Source organism: Ptychodera flava, chromosome 15 (assembly GCF_041260155.1).
Source record: "Ptychodera flava strain L36383 chromosome 15, AS_Pfla_20210202, whole genome shotgun sequence".
NCBI classification, from domain to species: domain Eukaryota; kingdom Metazoa; phylum Hemichordata; class Enteropneusta; family Ptychoderidae; genus Ptychodera; species Ptychodera flava.
Window position 1 is genome coordinate 8,097,672 of NC_091942.1, and position 24,707 is coordinate 8,122,378.

General features: G+C 38.1%; 1 protein-coding gene across 1 annotated transcript in view; it reads right to left on the minus strand.

The window, feature by feature from the left end:
* The window catches only part of LOC139151079 (uncharacterized), a 270,051-nt gene that overhangs the window by 224,026 nt on the left and 21,318 nt on the right, over positions 1–24,707 (minus strand). Inside the window, exons 16-39 of the mRNA XM_070723612.1 lie at positions 23,848–23,967; positions 22,004–22,126; positions 20,705–20,821; positions 18,594–18,710; positions 17,608–17,730; positions 16,928–17,050; positions 16,455–16,577; positions 15,309–15,431; positions 14,955–15,071; positions 14,113–14,235; positions 13,357–13,479; positions 11,361–11,483; positions 10,162–10,284; positions 9,440–9,562; positions 9,027–9,146; positions 8,365–8,604; positions 7,842–7,958; positions 7,311–7,433; positions 6,302–6,418; positions 5,542–5,664; positions 1,926–2,042; positions 1,340–1,462; positions 880–1,002; positions 280–402 (exon numbers count right to left, since the gene is read on the minus strand). Of these exons, the coding sequence (XP_070579713.1) occupies positions 280–402; positions 880–1,002; positions 1,340–1,462; positions 1,926–2,042; positions 5,542–5,664; positions 6,302–6,418; positions 7,311–7,433; positions 7,842–7,958; positions 8,365–8,604; positions 9,027–9,146; positions 9,440–9,562; positions 10,162–10,284; positions 11,361–11,483; positions 13,357–13,479; positions 14,113–14,235; positions 14,955–15,071; positions 15,309–15,431; positions 16,455–16,577; positions 16,928–17,050; positions 17,608–17,730; positions 18,594–18,710; positions 20,705–20,821; positions 22,004–22,126; positions 23,848–23,967 (3,027 nt within the window). The remainder of the gene's footprint in view (positions 1–279; positions 403–879; positions 1,003–1,339; positions 1,463–1,925; positions 2,043–5,541; positions 5,665–6,301; positions 6,419–7,310; positions 7,434–7,841; positions 7,959–8,364; positions 8,605–9,026; positions 9,147–9,439; positions 9,563–10,161; positions 10,285–11,360; positions 11,484–13,356; positions 13,480–14,112; positions 14,236–14,954; positions 15,072–15,308; positions 15,432–16,454; positions 16,578–16,927; positions 17,051–17,607; positions 17,731–18,593; positions 18,711–20,704; positions 20,822–22,003; positions 22,127–23,847; positions 23,968–24,707) is intronic.

The following is a 24,707-nucleotide window of genomic DNA, read 5'->3' on the forward strand; positions in this document are numbered from 1 at the left end:
AAACATAATGTCACATGCATTTCAACACATTTTGAGGTACTGTCCATCAAATACAGTGAAGTATGTAATGGTTGGCAGCTTTTGCAATGGATCACACACACATATACCAGGTACAACAACATGCAACCTGGTACATCAAAATTAAAGCTACAATGAAAAATACAGTTTCATGACTGGAGGCACTTTAATTTCTGTTTTCAATGCAAAAATAGAAGGTATTTTATGCCATCCCTCCACCCCAAGCAGGACAGCAGAACTTAAATGAAACAACACACTTACATCTTTCACAATTGGACCCAGTGTAGCACGGCGGACAAATGCAAGTGAAATCCACACAGGAACCTGAGACTGCTTGGCAGGTACCGCCATTGACACAACGATTTGGTGTACAGGGATCTTGTACTGTTTCAAACCAGAAAACGAGGAAATTGTCAAGTAAGAAAGTAAACTGTGAAAATTCAAAAATCAAAATGACAAAACATTTCACTCTGACTGAATGCTTCTATAAAACTGAATTCAAATGATTAAAATATACTGTAATCAAAATTCTCTGAGATGTGTTTTCATGAGAAATTCAAGTCCACTTAATACTTAATAGTTAACAGTTGAGGATAATTGCATTCTGAAACTTGTATTTTAGGTTTTGATACATAGATGAATCTATGCATAGATGAATCTACTTTGTAAAGACATACTTGTAGCATTCACATTATGGTAAGATATGCCCAGAGGACAGATATTCAGACTTGCCCTTGTGAAAATCAAAAATTCAATATCTCACCATAGAGTAAGCATAGGAATAGCAGCCACTTTGAATTTCAATTTCCAGTCTGTGTTTGTAAATCAATTCAACCTTCTACCCGTACATGGCAAACTTACATGTCTGGCAGACTGAGCCCATGTAGCAGCCTGGACAATCACAGTTATACGCTGAACAAGAACCAGTAACTTTGGAGCAGACTCCACCGTTACGGCAAGGATTTGGAGAGCACTGATCTAGTTCTGCAAATAAAAATGATTATTCAGTGAGGATCTATGCAATCATTATGGATGCTGGGTTTTTGCAAAACAATTAATCCTGAAATGTTATTACCTCATGAGATAAGTGCCTGTTACATCCAGTGTCGTGATAACTTGAACTTCATACAGATTTTGAATAATCGTCAGATATTACTAAACCTTGTACTTTCAGTTGTATTCCAAACACGCAAATATTCTTATATAAGAATGGAAAAGAAGTCAGAGGTCCTGGAGTGCCACAGAATGATTGAGTCTTTCAGTCTAGTAATCACACAGCCTCACTCAGATACAGCTTGGATTCTAGTTAGTTCTTTTGTACCTGTTTCACATCTATCTCCGGTGAAGCACCCAGCACAAAAGCAGGAGTAAAGTACACAAGAGCCAGGAGACGGGAAACATGTGCCACCATTTGAGCATGGGTTGGGTGAGCATTGGTCCAGTCCTGTCAAAATATGATGAGAAGACAAAACAATAAAAACAAGTAATAACAAACACGATTTGCTCACATCATAGTGGCCATAAAGTTCACTTGACAATCTACAGCAGAAAATTTTTGAGATTGGTGTGCACTTAACTGTTTGGCTCATCCGGTGCTTCTCTGAGAATATGGAGAATATATCAAAAAATCCCATTGATTACACATGCTTAGATATAATGTGAGCCCACAGAACTTTCCATTGCTGGCATCCAATTTCTGATGTCGAAGTACATTCAATTGTGGCCCCTCCACAGCCTTTTCTTTTATACTATATTTCTGGTTACCGTAACTCCCTAGAAATAAACCCAACATAAAAGCCCCTTCTATGCTTGACCAGATGTGCATCCTCTGAGGCACGCCCTCTGACAAACTGATTTCAGGTACCAGCAGGGTGTAGAGGAAGTCTTGTCATTTGTGCTGAACTTACGTGTTTCACAGTTATTGCCTTCGTAACAAGATGGACATTGACAGCTGTATTCAGTACAGGATGACTGGATACAAAATCCCTGATTGAGGCACGGGTTGGGCTGGCATGGATTAATCACTGAACAAGACAGAGAAAAAGAAAACGGTTGTCAAGTGAGTGTAGCAAGCCCTTTACGGACTGACAAAAGTATACAACACTTAAAACTGGTCAGTAAAACATGGGTCTCTATGCTCAAAGCCTTCAATATTAAATTGTTTCAGATCAAATTATTCACACATTTTTCGATGGCTTTAAATTCAAAGTACATGTAATAGCTCAGATAAAAAATAGCGTCAATGACACTGTAGCTCCCATCCTGGACTATTTAGTGTTTGTTCTCTGGTCAGATATTTGAACATGTGTGAAAGGGATAAAGTGCATGAAGTGAAAATACTTAAATGAAATGTACTGGAGACAGTGAAATATGTTTAATGTAATTATTCAGAATATAAAATGGCAAAAATACAGAATTAGATATATCGAATACTGTGATACAACCATTAACTCAACAAGTCATTTACAATGACATAGTCCCCACTTGTAATAGGAGTATTAGTCTTGATGGGGCAGGAAAATGTGGTCATTAAGAAGTATCACTGGAGTGTATATGTTGGGATCTATGGGCACATACGTCTATGTCGTTGTTCCCAATTTGAAACACATGAGGCATGTCTAAGTTATGGTTCTAAATCGGGAAAAAAGATCAGACCTCTAGCAGTATTGGCCAGCCAAGAAATACATATGCGCATTATAAATGAGGTACAAGATGTGACATCTTAAGGTCTAATATCCTATCAAAATTGGAGGGTATAGAACTTGTGGTTACTGAAATATGCATATATATGTATAATCAAGGTCAAAGGTCATCGAGGTCACATGACATTTTGAAAAAAAAAATTATATTGCTAATTAATCCCTGTATGCCAAAAATCAGATCTCTAGCTCTATTCGCTTGCCCAGAATTAGATGTGTACATAATTAATGAGGTAAAGCGTGTGTTGTCATAAGGTCTCCCACCCTACTAAATACAAAGGACATAGCACTTGTGGTTACTTATTTATTGACATAAACATATATTTTAGGTAAAAGGTCATCGAGGTCACATGACATTTGGTCAAAAATTTCTCTCCTTAGTTATCCCTATATACCAAAAATCAGACATCCAGCTCTATTGGCTCTCTCAGAATGAGATATGCGCATAATTTAGAGGTACAGTATGTGGCGTCATAAGGTGTCCAATCATACCAACATGAAGGGTGTAGCACTTGTGGTTACAGAGTTATGGAAAAATATGTATATTTGAGGTCCAAGGTCACCGAGGTCACATGACATTTTGTCAAAAAATTGTTTTGCTAAGTTATCCCTATATACCAAAAATCAGACCTCTAGCTCTATTGGCTCGCTCAAAATTAGATATGCGCATAATTAATGAGGTACAATATGTGGCGTCATAAGCTGTCCCATCATACCATACATGAAGGGTGTAGCACTTGTGGTTACGAGTTATGGACAAATATGTATATTTGAGGTCAAAGGTCACCAAGGTCACGTGACATTTTGTCAAAAAAATTGTATTGCTAAGTTATCCCTATATACCAAAAATCAGACCTCTAGCTCTATTGGCTCGCTCAAAATTAGATATGTGCATAATTAATGAGGTACAATATGTGGCGTCATAAGGTGTCCCATCATACCATACATGAAGGCTGTAGCACTTGTGGTTACTGAGTTTATGGACAAATATGTATATTTGAGGTCAAAGGTCACCGAGGTCACGTGACATTTTGTCAAAAAAATTGTATTGCTAAGTTATCCCTATATACCAAAAATCAGACCTCTAGCTCTATTGGCTCGCTCAAAATTAGATATGTGCATAATAATGAGGTACAATATGTGGCGTCATAAGGTGTCCCATCATACCATACATGAAGGCTGTAGCACTTGTGGTTACTGAGTTATGGACAAATATGTATATTTGAGGTCAAAGGTCACCGAGGTCACATGACATTTTGTCAAAAAAATTGTTTTGCTAAGTTATCCCTATATACCAAAAATCAGACCTCTAGCTCTATTGGCTCGCTCAAAATTAGATATGCACATAATTAATGAGGTACAATATGTGGCGTCATAAGGTGTCCCATCATACCATACATGAAGGCTGTAGCACTTGTGGTTACTGAGTTATGGACAAATATGTATATTTGAGGTCAAAGGTCACCGAGGTCACATGACATTTTGTCAAAAAAATTGTATTGCTAAGTTATCCTATATACCAAAATCAGACCTCTAGCTCTATTGGCTCGCTCAAAATTAGATATGTGCATAATTAATGAGGTACAAATCCGAGATATATGCGTGAACGGATGGACTCACGGATGGACGAACAGACGGACATGACCCAATCTATAAGCTCACTGGACTTCATCCGTGGGGACTAAAAATTGTGTCACTGCATCCTTTTTGCAATATGAATACGATGAGAAACTAAATTTTTATTTTTCTCGCCTTATACATGGGAGTCTATGGAGATCTGCCTTATACATGGGAGTCTATGGACGTGTAAACTGAAAATATGCAAATTTCACCACGATTTGCCCAAATTTGGAAAGGTCACTCCTATGCACTTCCATACCAAGTTTCAAATCAATCGGACTTGTGGTTTCAGAGCAGGAGATTTTTTGACCAAAAATGGGAGAAAATTACAAAAAATTCATGAAAATAGCAAGTCCAAGATACTGACCCAAGATGTGCACATCATTTCATGTCAGCCCAAAGTACTTACATGCTAATTTTTCATGTAATCTGCTCAGTGGTTATTGAGTTTTTTCAATTTTGACTGTTTTTACATTTTTTCACTTAATTTGCATATTTTTGCAATGACAACTTCATTTGAACAAAATCTCATCTACAGCCCATCATCCATGTACACACCAAATATCAAGATGAATGTACAGCGGTTTTGGAGTTTTTGATGTTGACGGACAGACATACAGACATACAGACATACAGACATACAGACACACAGACATACAGACATACAGACATACAGACATACATACATACAGACATTTCCCTAGCCTATAAGAATAGCTTCCATTGCCATATATACATATGGCTATGGGAGCTAAAAACGAAAAACTAAGTATGATATTATTAGGCATAGATGTAAAATACATTGTATACATAATAAGTACACTGTGTTACATGTCTTCTGAAATTACACACAGCAAAGATTGTATATTCTCACTCACAGTGCATGTATTGCAGATTCTAATGTGAACATTGTGAGAACGGAAGAATATGGCATGAACAATAATTCAAAAAGCTGCACAAATTATCAATTCGTAGTTCAAAAAAATATTATTCTCCATCAAGAAAAAGGGATGACTCCTTATCAAATGCCAGGTGTTGCCTTGGCAACAAATATACATCTATTCAATATGGTACATATGGCAATATGGCAAATATACACATGGCAATGTGGCATATATACACATGGTAATGTGGCTTATGCATATGGCAAGGTAGCATGTATACATACAGTAGTATGGGAGCTAAAAATTTGAATTTTTCTTACGTCGTTCGCAGAATTGGCCATCATAGCAGCCTGAACATTCACAGGTGAATTCAGTACAGGAGTTCAGCAGACTAAAACATCTAGCTCCATTGAGACAGCGGTTTGGTTGACATGGGTCCATCACTGCAAGAAATAAAATTCAAGGTTAATTGATTTGCAATAGTCCTTCACTATGGAGTAAAACTATTAAACTCTGATTACTGCACTGTTCTGAGGAAGACAGATGCTGAAAAAGTCATGTTATATAGTAATTCAAATGAATGCGTAAGGATAATTGCATGCACAGGAATATAAATAATTATATGATTGGGTGTTTTGCATTTGATTTTGTCTGCACCATGGTCCAGTTGTGTTCCTGGTTTCACATACACTGTACTGGACACCCATCTTAGCCTTCCATGACACTCGTAAAAACTTCACGCATAATTTTATGACAGTAACACACAATTCCAACAGATGTTTCTTTGATTTTTAACACACATTCAATGAGAGCTGTTGTCATCTTGCCCAGTGTGATTTTACTTGTACACAACACAGCTTTGCTCCTATACCTTTTAGGGATTCTTCCTTCCTCTTGCCAATTCCCCTCCCCTGGGGGTGTTCAATTTAAAGGCAATATAGGAAGTGTCGTGCAATTTGTGAAGTGCACACACATGTACAAATACATACGGACACATGTTCAGAGTTGCTATACAGATAATGCAGTCATAGACACACTGCTGAGCAAAAGAATGAGCTCCATGTCTGTTGCTGAACTTACGTCTCTCGCAGTTGGTTCCAGTGTAACAGCCCATACAGGTGCAGGAATACTCTGTGCATGATACTTGTGAGCACGTTGCAGCATTCTGACAGGGATTAGGACTGCATGGGTTCAGCACTAGCAAAACAAAATGACAAAGAGTAACAAAATGACTGTTTGACCAGGAACTGAGGTCTACTGAATGACCATTTCAAACATCAAACACCACTTGAGAAGTCATGTATGGTTCATCAGACGCTTTCTTAATTTCTAAATTTCCTTTTTTTTGAGCCATTAGTCTTACTGTGTGCCAGTGCCAGGTGCTGTTATTGGGGCCACTAACAAGGTTAACCCCTTGCACCCTGACCCCCTGGTGACCTATGACATCATGCAGACATTTTTCTCCCGAGCAGAGTTTAGGTAGTATGCACCTCGAAAGTGAAAAACAAACTTTTGCTCAAACTTGCTCAAACTTTCCTCACTTAAACCTTCAATCATCCTCTTACCAATCAAGAGTAAAAATCGGGTTCACTGTGCAAGTTTGGTATTAAGGAAGCAAATTACATAACATTTACTGATATTTGACATTCAAATTGGCCGCCGTCTCCGTGTATACTCTATGGACAAAATTCACTTTTCATTTGCAAAAAACTAAAGCATTGAATATTTTTCTTACTCTGAGAGCTTTAAAATGAGCCCCTACAAGCAGTAGTTCTAAGAAGATTTGTAAAAAATTGAGAGTACAAATTTATGTCTCCGATGGTGCATTCTATCTTAAACTTTAGGCACCTTGATTTTCACATTATCTTACATTATCTGTTTGACGGATTCTACAGGTATATCAGTGCAGTCATAATAACGAACAGGATAACGTTTATCGCAGCAACAAAATCAAGTGTCTACTTTGTACAAATACCAATGAGTCATCTGGTTAGTAAACAATATTTGTCTGTAGAGAGTGGTAGGTAAGCACACTTGTTTTGCTGCAGTGCATCAGTGGTAATACTACAAGTTCAGCAACAACACTCACATATGTCGCAAGTCTGACCAGTGTAACAGCCCATACACTGACATGAGTACTGTGTGCATGATCCTGGGATGCCTACGCAGGTACCACCATTGGAGCAAGGATTTGGAGAACACTGATCCAATCCTGTTATAGAAAAAACACAACTGTAAGATGTGAGGCAGCTGTACCGTAAATGCCTTGATATATAGCTTAATTCTCCACATGGAGGACCGAATCTTCCCACCAATAGCTGGATCTAATGGGGTACCGGTAGTCGTTGCCTTTGTAAAATGTTAGAAAGTATATTTCATGATCAGAAATCGACTCTGACTTTTCAAAGTTTTACAAGATATTTCTGTCTTGATTTTCATAAATTATCTTGTAATGTCCGCCTCATCAAAAGCTCATAAAAAGGTGAAAATTCATGTTTTAAAATTGCTATGACTCAATTTTTTTCTCTGATCTAAAATGGCATTGTGATGATGAAACTGAAAATTTGACTGCAACTTAGAAACTCTGACCAAGCAAAAGATGAAAACCAGTAACACTCACGAGTTGAGCATGTCGTTCCTGTGTAGCACTGTTGGCATTGACATTGGTATTGTGTACATGACACTTGAATACAGAAACCGCTGTTCTCACACGGGTTTGGCTGGCATGGATTTAGACCTGCAAACAGAAATACAAGTGAATTGATAGAATGACATAAAACTATCTTCAACTACTCAAGAGGCCCTCTTTGAAATTGATAACACAAGATATGGTGAATGATTGGGCAATTCTCATTTCAATCTTTGATTATTTTACCCCACTAGCTCAGTCAAGCGAATGTGAACTGTAAACAAGTTTTAATTTGAAGATGTGAATGCCGCAGTGCAGTTATCACAAGTATGTGTTGGAGTTAACTGTTCACAGAGAGCACATGAGTGTCATCTCCACCCTTTAACCACCATGGTTTGGTCCAAAGTAATAGTGATCAATGGTGAGAATGGACCTATTTACAAGAAATTGGGGTGAACAGTTTAAAGTGGCAAGAAACATGATATTGGGGAAAAAAGAGTAAAATAACACTTACGTTGCTCACAGTTGTTGCCAGTATAGCAGGTTGTACATGTACAGGTGTAGTCAGTGCATGAGTTTGCCACGGCTGAACACACACCGCCATTCAAACACCTGTTTGGCTGACAGGGATCTTGCAAAGACTGACAGGAAATGCCTGGGTAGCATCCTGCACACTGGCAAGTGCGGCTGGTACATGATGTCTGTATGCAAGTGGCACCATTCAGGCAGGGGTTGGAAACACATGGTTCTTGCACTGAATGAAGGCAATAGACATGACACAGAATGTGTAATTATTGTGTTCATAGCCTAGAACCAAAAGTACAATAATAATGAATAGATGCATCAACAGCTATGTATTTTCATATTTATTTTCATGATTTCAGATGCTAATGGATGTTTTCTTCATAGAATTATACTTGCATTGAGAGAAACATGTGTATGCCTGTTACTACCCCTGTACAAGGTCTGAATATCTGCTCTTTGCTGTCGTCATTTTGATACGCGTAACATCATTTCGAATCGTGATTTGTCCACATCATTTCACCAGAAAATGGTTATGAGAATCTGCAACATGCAGTCATGATTCTGTGAAGTTGTCACATGCTACAAACACAAAACACAAATCAAAACATAGAGAAAACAAGGATAAGACAACTACCAAAAACATGTACTTACATGTGTCACAATTGGTACCAGTATAACAGCCTGGACATGTACAGGTGTAAGTGAAACACGAGCCAAAGTTTTGGCAGGTTCCACCGTTTTGACATGGGCCGCTTGAACATGGATCAACTCCTACCAGAAACACAATGAAAAAAATTTGTAATAAAATCTTTTACATCTCTTTCATTGACTTCAAGAAAGCATTTCTGTGAGGTTAGTAGGATGTGTGAGAGCCACAAATAAAACTGACCTGAAAACAGAGACCTCACAAGCTTCAACTGGCTTGCAAATATTATTCAACTTCATTAAGAGGATGTGTTGATGGCCATTAAAATTTTCTTCAGGTAACCTACATTTACTTAAATTAATCTTAACCACAATTTACCACAAAAGGAGTTGAGAAACTAAACTTAAACTTAACCTACTTTGTCCACAGTTGAAACCCGTATAACACTGTGGGCAGGAGCAGGTGTAATCAGTACAGGATTGGGAAATGGGCGAACAGAATCCTCCATTCAGGCATGGTGATGGCACACACTGATTGATGACTGAAAATGGAAGAGCCATATGTTTTGAATAATTCTGAATTATAGAACAATGTTTTCCCAAATAGTAAAATAAGTGCTAGATATATTATGCATAGCTGGATGTAAATTTTGTCATACATTAGCAGCTACAGCTGGAAAGTAATACATTGTTGTGACTGTCATATTGCACTTTGATACAAAGCAATCTTTTGACATGGTTTACATGTACACTATCACAATATGTGGCATTGTACATGCTAAATGTCATTTGTCACAATATTTCAATAATACATAATAGTACAGTATGCTAAAAAAGTGGTTAGTTTTCATGAACGTTCCTCATAGATACCCACCAGGATCTGATTTCAAGAACCAGGGTGTGTGAATAATAGCTCTGGATAGATGATGATATTGTATCATTCACCAAGGCAACACACAAGTACAATACATTACTTTAGTTGTTCTTGTACTGATATCAACATGCTAAAGGTGGTTATAAAAAGGTCCTCTCACGGTTTGAAAACAACATAGCACACACTTCATAATAAGGGGAGTAATATGTGTACCGGTATACAGATCTTGATATTTAAAATGAGACAGAAATTAAAAATGGCACTTACAAGATTCACAGAAATCGCCCTCAAAACATCCAACACATGTACAGGAGAATTCCCGACAGTTTATGGCCGAGGGTTGACACGCTGCTCCATTCAAACATCGATTTGGCTGACAAGGATCGTATGCTAGAAGCATTTGGGTGAAAAAGACAGGTTGAGAAGTTACAGGACATATCAGACGCATAACAGAATGATATTGTAACTGGTGCAAGTATAGAGGATGAGTACATTCTTTTGATTGTTCCAAGAACGACTATCAAATGCATTATTGGTGGTCCTACATCCATTCTCTACCATGCAAGGCCATTACAGTGTCCTAATCCTAACTAATTGAACTTACTCAGTTACTTTGAATTGACTTTTGACCAAATTCATGTGGAATCATTTCTTACAAAAAATACTGTATGGCATTGGGCAAATACAATACTTTTTTCACCCATCAACTAGGATTTCTTTCTTTTTTGCACCACATTATTACGGAAACTCTTTCCTCAGCAGATTGTGTGTTCTTGTTTTTCCTACCAATCCAGCCTTGCAGAGAAATTTGACACGCATCAACACAGTACATTGCTCTCATACAGGAACTTCCCCTATAAAACCCAGATTATTAAAATCTATGTAAATGTGAAAAAGCCAGGCTACTCATTGGACGTGCCGTATTTAGTCCCGGAATCCCATGATTTTGCCATATTTAAGGCTTTCACAATAAGTGAATTTTGCATATGATGTCTCTGAATATATAGTGACTAAACTTGAGTCAAAAATAAACTGAAAAAATGTTCCGTTTTTGTCGGAGAACGCATAAGTTTCAAAATGTGTTCCCTGTCCGACCATTTGACCCCTCTTTGCATACACGAAAGTGTCCATCATGATTATCCAAATTTATCATACCGTCAAAGCAATGCTATAAGAATTCGCCCAGTGTATGCAAATGACTACATCATCAGTAATCCCCTATTGTGGCCCACAGTCCTGTAACTTCCCGTTTGCAGACACCTGTACAACAGTATAATATATGAATTCATGCATTCATAAGTCATTGTTCCGTATACAACAAAGCTTGATAGATGGTTATAAAACACAATGGCCACACACAAACACAAACATCACATGGGGAACACATCCAATCTTTTGCACACTGCTGCACACTGCTGCACACTGCACACAAAATTCAACTGTTACACATGAATTTCTAGACGTACGTGTAGTACAGGTAGTCCCCGTCCAGCATTCTTGACAAGTACAGGTGTATGAAGTACAGGAATTGATATCCTGGACACAGGTACCACCATTGGAACATGGATTAGGATCACATGGATTCAACACTAAATTTCAAGAAGAAAAATACTACACTGTAACTTCAAGGCAAGCAATTTCTCCAACTCTACATATTCACTGTACATAATGCTAGATTTTTGTTTGTTTGCTTGTTTTTCTTTCTTTTTTGTACCAGGCACCACTATCTCAGTTCATACTAATATTCATAACTACAGTGAACATGATGTAAACTTTCAAAAAGTACTTAAAATTAACCAGACATTGCCACAGCATCTAGTTTGATATGCATCACATCCATGATGTACTGTATCCCATGGCCATACCACATACAAGTTTTTGGGGCAAGACTAGAAATTTCTGTTTTCACTAGCAGTATTTGATTCATGTTCTGCCTAAGACATGCTACAGTTTATCATATATTTTTAAAAACTTAAAAGACTAATATGCGTGAAACAAAATTATGATGTGCAATAATGGAAGACATATTTTGCAATTTACACACAATGGAAGCACCCGTTGGCATGTTTACACACACTGCAAAATTAAAATAATGGAAAAAATGCAACCAAATGAATAAATATGTTCAGTTTTGTTTAAAGAAAACATGAAAATAGTAAACAGAAACGACATCACGTAACAAAACAATGACCAGAGAGAACTGGTTTTCTTACCTGAATAAACGTACAAAAAACAGCTATACGGTACATGAGCATTTGATTGTTATGATGGAAGAAATATAGAAAACTTGCAGAGCAAGGATGTTCATGAGAGTGCAAACATTCGTCAAAGGACCTGTCTAGCCTAAGTTGTTGAAATTTTCACCCCCACAATGCCGTATTTTATGGCCTGATATTCTGTGAAATGCTAAGGTTGGATGCACACTCAGATTTGGTGGTTGGTGGAACCAAAGGGTCTGAGGCTGTGCACTGCACATGATAAGAAAGCGGACATAAGATTTCAGTGAAGTAAAAGTCAGAGCATTCAGCACAGGCACAGGGATTAACAATTTAGCTGTAAATTTAACAGAAATAAATGAGTTTGAATCAAAATCTTGCTTTGTATTTGTTTATGAGCCCTTTGAAAAATTTCTTTTATCAAATGATACAACCTGGAAAAAGTAATGATAACGCTAATAACAACTACCTAAAATTAATAATATTTGAAATCCGAGACAGCAGATACTAACTCTGCACGTATTTCTAACTGTAAAGGAACATTTTGACCACCACATTTGGTCAGATCTATGCATACATTTGCTGTGAAGATTGAATTTCACATGATAGAGGAAATGTATTTTTATTGACATTTGAGGGGGAGGGGCAATCATAATATTATATGAAAAGTTTTCAAAACAGCACAAGGCACACTGTGTTGAGTAAAGAGATATATATAACAGAGTAGCTGTACAACACAGTACGTGGTGTGTACACACACAAAACTGGCTTCTTTGCAGGAGCTGAGCTGATTCCCACAAAACCTGGTAAGCTATTAGTGTATTAGAGCATTAGTGCTACAGAGAGTTAGAGAATTAGTGCAGAGTGGAACAGGTATAAAGTTGATTCTTGCTGCACATCAATGTCAGCTTTGTATGGTTGAAAAAAACTGATGCAAAGTAGAATGTTTAGGCAAGCATGTGGGGATGTTAGTATATTCCAGCTTGATTTGCCATGACAATCACAATACAAAATATGTTAACTTTTTGCATTTCTGCACAGCTTGGCTGGTTCTGGTCACATGGACACTTTGGATAATGTACACGGCAAATCTTGTTCATTCTTTCGAGAGATATGACAGTACAATTACATAGCACATAATAACATCTCCAGCTTCCCATTACTGATATTGAAATATCTACATTAAATCGCTATAAAAATAGTATTTGGGAGGAAAAAATATCTGCGGAGTAGAATGCCAACTTACAAATTTCACATCTGTCACCACTAAAGCATCCGGCAGATGGGCACTGACAGAAGAAACTCTCACAGCTTCTTTGGCTGCATACTCCACTATTCACACAGGGGTTGGGTGAGCATGGGTTCAATACTGATGAGCAAAAAAATGGGGAAAGTGACACCTTGGGTGAAGAGCCATAGAAATATACCTGAATCTGAGAATAAATTCACTCAGAGATACAGTGATATATTATTTGTCTGAAACTTCTGACAAACTTTTCACAGATTTCTTGTGACATTTTCAGAAAATGTGGCTCATAAAGAAGAACAAACACTCGAATTACATGTACTTAACAAAGTTATATCTTGCAACTTTGAATTGATTGTAAGTGAGATGATCACGTCTTTGAAACTAAAATCAGTTTGAGATACAATGTAGAAGCACCTCTGGGACTGATATCTTAACTCTCAAACATCTGCAATACATTTAGTCTACTTCTTGTGGGGTCTCATCTTGAAGCTTAGTAAGTAAATACAATTGCAATGGTCATCAGCCTTTTTTGTGAAAATCAAAACTTTCCCAAAAGAGTTATATAGGGATGGCAGCCATTTTGAATTCCTGGTATCAGTAAATACTGGGAAATTTGTTTCTTTGGTATCAAAATTTTGCATGGTGATCTCTGATTTTAATTCTTCATTTCAAATAAATTTCCTCAGGGAAATTTCAATCAAAAGTTTAGGTCTCTCACTTTGAAGGAACACGCTACAAATAGGTCACACTTACGTGTTTCACATCTTGTGCCTGTGTAGCACCCAAAACATGAGCAGGAAAACAGTTCACAGGAATTTGCCTCCGGAACACACCTTGCATTGTTCTGACATGGATTTGGTGAACATTGGTTGATTCCTGTCACATAATAAACACAAATAACACATATACTGTATAGAAGTCTGCTAGAGCCTTTTTTTGGTGATTATGACAACGATTTCTTTGTCAGGATAGAAGCTACATATACACTTTGTAAAATATTTACAAAATTTAAATGCTATCACTTTTGACGTATTTATCAATATTTTTGTACACTTTGAATTTGAAAGTTTTCTTTATAATTAGCAAAAAGGAAAGTTTGCTCACATTTTCTCTTCATATTTGATGGTAAGAGCAGAACTGAACTTGAAAGATTTGAGGTCTGACTCTCTACATATTTTAGTATGAGCTACAAGGCTTTTGCAATGTCACTGGTAGCTGCAACTTTTGATAAAAATTTCATTATCTTTGTTCAGTGAAACAAGTACATTTTATTCTCCTTCTAAAAGTTAGTTGAATGGTGAAGAATTAGCTTCACCAACAAATGTATTTTGTACAATTATGCTACAAATGAATGAATCGCAGTACTGAACTGAAATTCAGTTGGCAGGCAATCATATCAGGCACTACACAAGTACAGACTGTTGACAGGTTCAACAGTAAACGCGATTTGGAGCTGTACAAAAAAACTGTATCACCAAAACAGAACAGAATTACTGAAAAATGTATCATACATTATACATTACATGTGATGGAGCTCTAAAGTTCCAACATCCTGAGGAGTCAACTCTACTGAAACAGGGGCCTTGTGGACTTACGTGATTGACAGTACTGTCCCTCATAGCACTCTGGACACGAGCATGTGTAGGATGTGCATGAAGTCTGCACACAGGTACCTCCATTAAAGCATGGACTGTTGGCACACGGATCTTGGACTACAGCGGCAAAGGAAGAAACACAGTGACACATTGATGTAGTCAATACCGGTATATACAGCATGAAAATCTCAATCTTACTAATTAATTAAATCAGACCCTTCAAAAAGACCAGGGTCTATGCTTATATTAATTGAAGGGATAAGTGTCATTGGTTTTGAACTTTTGTTTTTATAAATAGTCAAAATACTGTAAAAAAAGAAACATGTCAGTCAAAGTGCCATGGTGCACACTTACGTGTCTCGCAGTTGGTTCCAGACCAGCAACCTTCACAAGCGCAAGAGTAAACAACACAAGAATCCCCTTGAGGTGAACATGTGCCTCCATTCTGACATGGGTTTGGAGAACACTGATCTAGACCTGTAGCCAAAACAGTTTGAATAATCAGTTTGTAAGTGTGTCCTTTCCCACCAGTTTTTTTGCGTAACTATTTCACAGGTGACCTCCTCATTAAACTTTAAAGCCCCCATAGCTGAGAATGTATAATAAACTGATCTCAAAATATCCCCCGGTTTTCCAAGAGTTTTCTTTGAATAAGACCCATAACACTGTCATAAGTGTCGAAAGTGGCATGTAAATTAAAACGTTTTAACATCACTTTAGATTCCAGATGACTGTGTGTTGTGCGTTCAAGTAAACAGCATCATGCTTGTTTCTTGGATGATCACAATATGTATGTGCAGGAAATACTACATTTTGGGTACTTTTCCGTGGGGCGCCATTTTATGAGTGTGGCAATAATTTATCATTTTATTTAACCTGATAAAACGCTTATGCACGGTCCAACTCAGCAAGCAGTGATACTTCTATACATGTCCTTCAGTTAGCACATTTACACGAACCAACTTGGTTTGAAAATAAAATCGTGAAAAAAGTTCATAAATTCGCAGCTATTAGGGCTTTAAGAAAACTTTACATGCCACATGTACTGTGTACAGTTGACTCAATGACATATCACAGAACTCCTAAATTGATGGACAAATTTCAGAAACCTGAAAAGTCATACTGCAGCGTTTGCATGCCACAGACTGTGTCATGTTTTTTTTTTAAGTCATAATGTTATTTTTCATTTCATATCAACTTTAACAGACACGCAAAGAATAACATAAAATATTTTTTGGGGGGTTTTATTTTTCATTTTGGGTTATTTGGTTTTTTTTGGTTTTTGTTTGTTTTTTGGGGGGTGTTGCTTTTCTTTTTCCCCCCACATGCCATAAAAAGCATATGGCAAGTGGAAAGATACATCTTTAGTATATGGTGTACTCAATAAATCAGCTTAAAAAACTTCTCCTTCTATGGGAAATATCTTCATTAATGAAACACAGTAGAGGGTGCAGTATTGATATGAACAAATTGTGAAAAATGTAACATTCTCATACTTACGGGTTCCACAGTCATTTCCCGTGTAACAGAAGGCACAGAAGCACCGAAAATCTGTGCATGAATTGGCTATTTGAGAACAAAATCCATCGTTGAGACATGGATTTGGTTGACACTGATCAGTCCCTGAAATTTAGAAAAACAAATAAAGAAGTAGAGGTATTAAATAATTACAAATTGTAAAGAAAATTTTAAAAACCTGTCAGCTTTGTTTGGATAGACAAAAAACACTTTCTGCTTTTATTTTACAACATTTGTAAATTTTTAAAAGACTTTATCTGCCTGCTGATGAAGCGTTAATATCAAGAAAACAGTCCTAATAGCGATTGTGTTTTGTGAATTTTAGGAAGTCACTCTAGAAATTATAGTAAAATTGATTCTCTAAAATGAATAGGTAAATATCTTTTGAGGCATGCGTGCACACCAGGTGCACAAGTTCACAGTCCACTGTTGAGGAAAATGATATGGATACCTACTTGTCTGGCAGTTTGTGCCTGTATAGCAGTTGGTGCACACACATGTGAACAGCTCACAGGAGCCAGGCGTTGGAATACAATTGCCGCCGTTCAGGCATTGATTTGGCTGACACTGGTTGACGGCTGAAAATCAATCAATCAATCAATCAAAAATTAAATATCATAAATCTCTGAAAATCATAACACTTGGCTTCAATTTCTGAAATAATTGTGAGATTCTTGCTTTAAGTCTAAGAATTTGTTGACAGAGGTCATAGAGTCAAATATAAATCTCATAATACACAGCCATTGTTCCAAATTAGAGCAATTCCATGGCGCCTCTGACCACATACATGTAAGAGGGGTGATTGTTCTGAAGAGGGCCTTTGGCATGTAAATATGTTACTGGACTGCAAAAAGGTGACCACTATAGGAAGGTGACCGATCTGAAAGGATGACAACTGGGACAGGTTTGACTGTATTTCATAATATGAAAGGTTTATCCACTATTATTGTATCAAGGACAAGAATTGCAAAAACAAGGACAATTTACACAATTACAACCGTCTCTACATTACAGTTTTGAAGTATGATCACATGACCCATGCTAAGACTTGATATCCTCTAAGGCACATCAAATTAACATGTACTTATACACTAACTCGGCTGGTAGCAGGCAAACCTGAAAATTTGACACTTACGAGTTAAACAAGTTGATCCGGTAAAGCAGGTAGGACAGGTACACTGGTATTGAAAGCAGGAACCCTGGAATGGACTGCAGGTACCTCCATTCTGGCAGGGACTGGTACTGCAGGGATCTTGTACTGCATGGAAGACATAATATCAATTGCTCAGATTTTTTAAGTCGGAGTGTGGGGGAAAAAAAGCGAGTTGATTCTGTTAAGATGAGTTGTCATCTGATGAAAATGAGACCTAACATCTTATTATAAATCTCTCAGAAATGAAAATATGCTTGATACAGATATCATGTTTCTAATGATAAACACACACAATATCATGTCTTTGATTACTTAATACTTTCACAAAAAGTTCACACTTTTTTAAATAGTTGTATTATTGTTTTACTTGACCAAAGTGCTGTAATGGAAATTAAAATGAAATACTGAGAATGGAAATTTAAAAATAAATGGTTACACATGTCCATCCTAGTACATTTTTTCAAAGATTCTGCAAACATCCTGAAACTTGCAAAAAACAAGGATTCACAGTCAATTCCTTTTTAATCAAACGTCAAACTGACAAAGTAAAGAAAAATAATTTGTTGGATGTGGAAAGATAATTACTCAGATTTTCAAGGAATCCATCTCATATGATCTAATCCTACACCTTTCAAGCAACTAAACCATAGAACAGTGAACCCAAGAAACAATTGTAATTTCTTCCACCATGATTTTACATTGTACGCAAATATCATGAGGAAGGAAAACAAACTTCTAAAGTTCAGTCAATTTTTGAATAATACATGAATATCATTAGCTTGTTGATGTCATATACATTTTTCAAAATGTTACAGAAATTTGGGTTGCGAACATGTTAGCTTGTTTTCCTTGGCTTCACAAAAGTGACAATTTTGATTGGGTAACCTGCAAAACAGACATTCTGACCAAACGTTGGTACAAAGGTATTTGTGAACTAACACTATCAAAACTGGTGTGCGAAAACTTACGTGTCTCGCAGTTTTGTCCAGTGTAGCAGCCAGGACAGGTGCAACGGTAGGATTCACAGCCTAAGGGAGTGCATGTAGCTCCATTCTCACAAGGGTTTGGTGAACACGGGGTCAGTGCTGCAGATGGAAAATTTTTCAAAATAAATGGAAAACTAGTCCTTGATATCATGTCATTCTGGTGTGAGAACAGAATTCTTGCACATGGGGCAGAAGAAAATTCAACATTAAAATACTGTACTCAGTAAATACATTGGTTTGTATTGAACAGATCCCGCTTGATACATAGCGTACGTTATACATCAACTTCAAAATGATGCTGACACAACGATTGAATCACATCTTGGCACAAAAGACTAAAACTACCAACCAATAATATTTTACTTTTTCTTTTCAGGTTTGACTTCGAGTGTGAATCGCTTCCGACTTATAGATCATATGATTGGATAGTGTATCCACATATCCCAATCTGTAGCCCATTTGTCTACAAACACGCTGTGTTACCATGGTAACAGGCGCCTAAGGGCTGGGTAGTCTGTTAGATCGATCAATTTTCTGCTCATTCTATAGATCCTGTCCTGAACCAGCCCTCCACTGCAACCTAAATACCTAAACTAAGGTTGCAGTGGCGAGCAGATCAAGTACGGGATCGATAGATCAAGCAGAAAATCAACCGATCTAACAGACAACCCAGGCCACAGGTGCCTGTGCGTGGTAACATTTCATTGTGACTTTCTGGTAATGAAAACAATGACCAACACCGTTTCCTCAATATCACTGTGATTTACCATCAGTTTGTCACAAAATTGTGAAGTTTTTGCAACCGAGTGCAACATTTTACTGTTCTTTCCATGCGTATAAAATTTGAAGTTTTAAATTAAACTACAGACGTCATGCCTGATATTTTATTCTTGTTAAGTGTATAATAATCACCGTCCCTCTATCATAGAAGGACAATAGTATAATGGACAATGATAATGATATATTTAGTTTAGAGTGACAGACTTTGCTCTGTAAAGGGTATACTCGTGAATAGTCACGGAAAGGTGCACAGGACTGAGATTGTCCAATGTCGCTTCTCAGTTATCACTTCACGCACTGAGGGCAAAACAGGAATGGTTCACTTTAAAAATGAAGACCACCAAGCAACGATTGTCCTTAATTCGATTTAATAAATTCTATTCATAATTTGAATTTATTTCACATTAAGCAAAGTTTTCTCCCCAGAGCAATTATAAAGTGGTGGCCACCTGACTCTTTCATTTTTGGTAAACAATAGAAACATCACCATAACAATTACATTTAGTGTTATGCAAATTAGTCACCACTCCATCAGAAAATCCAAGGGAGAACACTGATTAGCCTACATCACACTTTTTTCTGTCAAGTTGACAAGTAATTTGATTGTTATTCTGTGCTACACTTGAAAAGTGGTGTTGGACTGCCAAGCCAATCATTCATAACTGTCACTATCACCCAACTCAGCTTGGAGCAGTGGCACATAGCAAAATTGTGGCTCTGTTGACACAATGTTGCACATTGTGTGATTGCACCTAATACTATAAACCATTTAAAACTAAGGCACCATTTTACAAGTGGTATAGCCACAAACTGATGACGTCAAATCGCTGTACACAATACACAATACCATAATAGGGCCATTCACAGTTTATGTCACTGTTCTCTCATTAATATGCAAAAATAAATATTTATCTGCATTTTTAGATTACGCTTTTGAAAATTACGCATGCAAGAACGACGAAAATACATCTCAGTGGGCGACTGCTAGTGTAACAGTGAATACTAAAAAAACATATTCATGATTCAGACTACAAGCTGCAAAAACAGCCACGCATGCAACATTGATAAAATTTGTCCGCATTTCAAGCTGCGTGTCCGATGTCGCGCACGTACAGCTATATTTAGTAACAAACCTGTAACCGTGAACTGCGCAATATTACAAGGCGTCTGTGTTTTGTGTAGGGCGATTTGACGTCATCAGTTTGTGGCTATACCACTTGTGAAGTGATGCCAAAACTAATTCAGAAACAGCATGCTAGAGAAACAAGAAAGACCAATTGCTCATACTTTCAAAAACCATGAGAACTTCTCACCTGTTTGACAATATTGATCTGTGAAACATCCCACACAAGTGCATCGGGGAACAGTACACGATTCTTGACTACAGAACGCACCATTCAAGCAAGGGTTAGGCTGGCATGGATTGAGCACTGTAAATAGAAAATTGTCACAATCTCAATAAAAATAATGAAAAAAATCAAAAGTTAGAGTTACTGGCCTTGAACACAATGGCCATCAATCACCCATACTGGACCCTTTGCTTTGCTTTGCTTTGCTTAGCCAGGCAAATTACAATTATACATGTAATTTAACTTCTGCTACGGACCAGATGTCCAACAGAAAAGAAAAATGGCTATAGGTTCCAAGTGTTCCCAGTTATTTGGAAAATTCGACCGTTTTTTGTGAGTCTGTCGCTAACGACGTACACCCTTATCCAAAATCGTGACAACGCTGTCGTCTGCACCAGCACTTGTAGTTCCGGTCCATGTGTTACTCATCGTGCCATTGGATAATATTATGCGCGTGCAACGAAAGGATGTTTATCATCCAATCAGAGATCGTGTTATATATACTGCAGAGAGTGGGACGATTTCTGAGAATTGGGATCGATTTTTCCCACATCCTCGATCCCACACTCCAAGCGGCCAGGAATGTGAGAAAAGCTTGTCTTTCTCTTGAATAAAAAACGAGAAACGTTGAATTTCTAAATGAGCCTGCCCTGTGAGGTAACACTGCATGATTCAAATGAGCTGTGCACTAGAGTGTCCCATCTCCTGGCCTTCTCCGATTTGACAATGCTGTGTTGACCGACGACTGTATTCAATATTCAATCAAACACGCGTACGTTTGAAATATTATTACATGTTCCCAAATTAGACGCAGGCTGTGTAGATAGGGAGGTTCGATAACAAAATTGCACAAGTCAGCTAGTAGCATAGCATGGAGCTAAAAAAAGGAGCTCCATGGTAGCAGAAACTGACGTCGACAAATGAAGCTATGAACTTGAAGGAAGAGGGTCATGCACACATTGGGCATAGACTGCAGAGTAGGAGCGAGATTGATACTATTGTCTATTGTCTTTCCTACCTGCATGACCGAGCATAATAAATTTACAATGTAACAACCTTATGAACTGAGGGAAACTTGTCTATGCATGCAGGGAGGTGCAGGCGCTGATAAGTGATACGCCTCCACGGCGACTGTGTGCTCCACGCCGGGAGTCCATGGCCATTGCTCACATGCACAGCATTTCCAATCAGGGCAGCTGCGCAGGCTAATCTAATTTGGCAACCGACCGTGCTATTTTGTGAAAAGGCTTTACGGGTACTTACAGTCACTACACGTTGTACCAGACCAGCAGTTGGAACAGATGCATTCGTAGAGCGTACATGATCCGGCGACTTGTTGACAGATTCCACCGTTGCGGCATGGGTTTGCATCACACGGATTTACGCCTGTCGGACAAAAGAAAAGTCAAAGGTCAAGACATTATAGTAACTCATGAATATTCAAGAAAACGCTCAACTTGAGGAAACATAGTACAACTGGTATAAAGCATGCAATGGGTGTCGAAGCAAGAGGTCTATCGTGTACATTCCTACACTAGCAAGCGATGCGACATTCAGGTGCCGCCAACTTAGCCCTGCGTACAGGTCTGTGTGTTCCCAGCGTTATACGGCCTCCACCGTGGAGGCCGTATAACGCCGGGAACACACAGACCTGTACCACGGTCCCTCCACAAAAGGGGTACGCAGGGCTTACCGCCAACTAAGCTGTTCGTGCAAAAAGGTGTTCGTGCGACGTTTTTCCGCGGGCGGGCAAATTTCAAAACTAATCAGCGGGAGGGGAGAAAAATAGATATTTACTGTGGGCGGGGAAGAAATTTCACTATTTTCAGTGGGCGGGGAGAAAATTTTTAGCAGTGGGCACCGGAAGATACGTAGAGGGAGGGGAAAGCGCCGTGGTTGATAGGACTATGATAGAACTTGAGGGGAGATTTAGCGCCTAACTTAGAGGGGAGCAATGTTTAAAGGTGTACTGCTAGCTGCTCGCACGGTTTGCATTGATCTGGGTTGCCTAGTAGGCACCTAGTTGGCAATGGGAAATTTCAGTGGTGGGGAGAGGGCAGAGGGGAGCTTGAAATGTTGTGGGGAGTGGGGAGCGGGCAGACTATAGATACTGGAGGGCAGTGGGCATCAAAATTCAGTGGGAGGGCACATTTTCCGTGTATGCCAGTGGGAGGGCAGTTACGAACAGCTCTACTTTCCCCTCCAAATTTTAGGTCAAGGTCAAAAATAAGAAAAATCGGCATATCAGCCTTCAAAACATGTTTTGCTACGATTTTACGAAATTCATGAAATTTACCGGTTGGCGGCACCTGGACATTGCGAAAATCTATCGCGACTCGTTCGCCAATCAATGACATGTGAAAGGACAGGACTTCCACGGATGACGTCATCAACTTTATTATACTATACATGAAGGACCTACCAAGTTGTTTGAACTGAAGTTTTCGAGTTTTTGAATAAGCGCACATCACATTACGGCATCCAAAACTCTTGTGAAACCGATTGAGTTGTGTATAACGACTATTCTTTTGTTTGGTTGGGTTTTATTTTGTTTTGTTGTTTTATTTTGGTTTGCTTGGTTTTTTTGGGGGTGTGGCATTTACCGTCGTTCCACTGTAACTTTCATGACATCATATCGTGTCTTTTATTTATTACGATAACAGATCAACTGTTGTTGGGAAAACAGCTTTCCTATCGGTATATAAGCCTAAAAGTGAATCACTTTTCCCCTAACAGTCTTATAGTCTGATTTGAACAATTATTAAAAAAACTGAGAAAATTGTGCTGTTTCGGTGATCAATATCAGAAGGCCACATTGCAGGTGAATCAAACTACCGTAACTCAATGTTGTCGTCTGATCTTTACAATTATTCAAAGTGTTCTTATGTTTGTGTATGCGTATTTGAATGAGGCTCACTACAGTAGGCCTATATGGCAATGCACATGCACAAGCGTTATCGCTATTTGTAAACATATGACCAAAAATAACTTTCGATCAAGGGGTTTGAGATCAGTTTAGGCCTAAATGTATTTCACTAAAATCTATGAATTTCACTCTCGAAAAACAAACGCCCCGGGTTTCCACACATCCGACTCAATATACTTACGAAGCTGACAATTCGTGCCAGTCCAGCAAGAATCGGAACAGGTACAAGAATACGTGGTACACGTTTCTGCGTTGCAGACGCCACCATTCTGGCAAGGACTGTTCGCACAAGGGTCTTGCACTGAAATGGAAAGAAGAAAAATTGGTCAAACTCTCGCGGAGATCACAAGCTTATATCTTTTCTTAACAAGTTGAAGAGTGTCATGAAAAGAGCACGACTATGTAAGTTCTGATGCAGTTTATTGAAACTGACCCGAAAACTAACATATACTTCGTCGAAATGAATGGAGGAGGGCCCGACTGCTCTATCAATCATGGATACAGACTGAGTATATTGCGAATCTATAGAACACTGTCTGATCTATTTTGGGACCGTTGAAAACTGCCCTACGACGAGAGTCTATTCATGTATCTTTTGTCTTTTAACTTTCTGAAGTCTATATTTTCGTGAAAATGGTGGTAGAAATTTTTTCCCCATTAGTATATCCATAGCAAACTCGTACAACATTTTCCTCATGAGTCATCAAAGTGTTCTGCTTCGTATTTTCCTTTCCGAAATCATTATTAAACACTAGCCTGCAACTGCTGCATAAATGTATCACCAACTGTTGCATTGGCCAAATATTAATAATTATGTGTGTTTTCGATAACCGAACCCGACCCTATGAAACCTTCCCACAAAGTTTCTTTTTCGCATTTTTTAAAAAACATGCATGATTTTGCAAAATTTTGTGGTTTTTTTATCTGTCGCACCGTATATACGTAAAGTTTTTAAAAGTTTCCGACCAAATACCATATTTCCTTGTGGCATGCTAACGGAAACACCCATCATTTTTTCCCACGTGTAAATCGATTCGGACT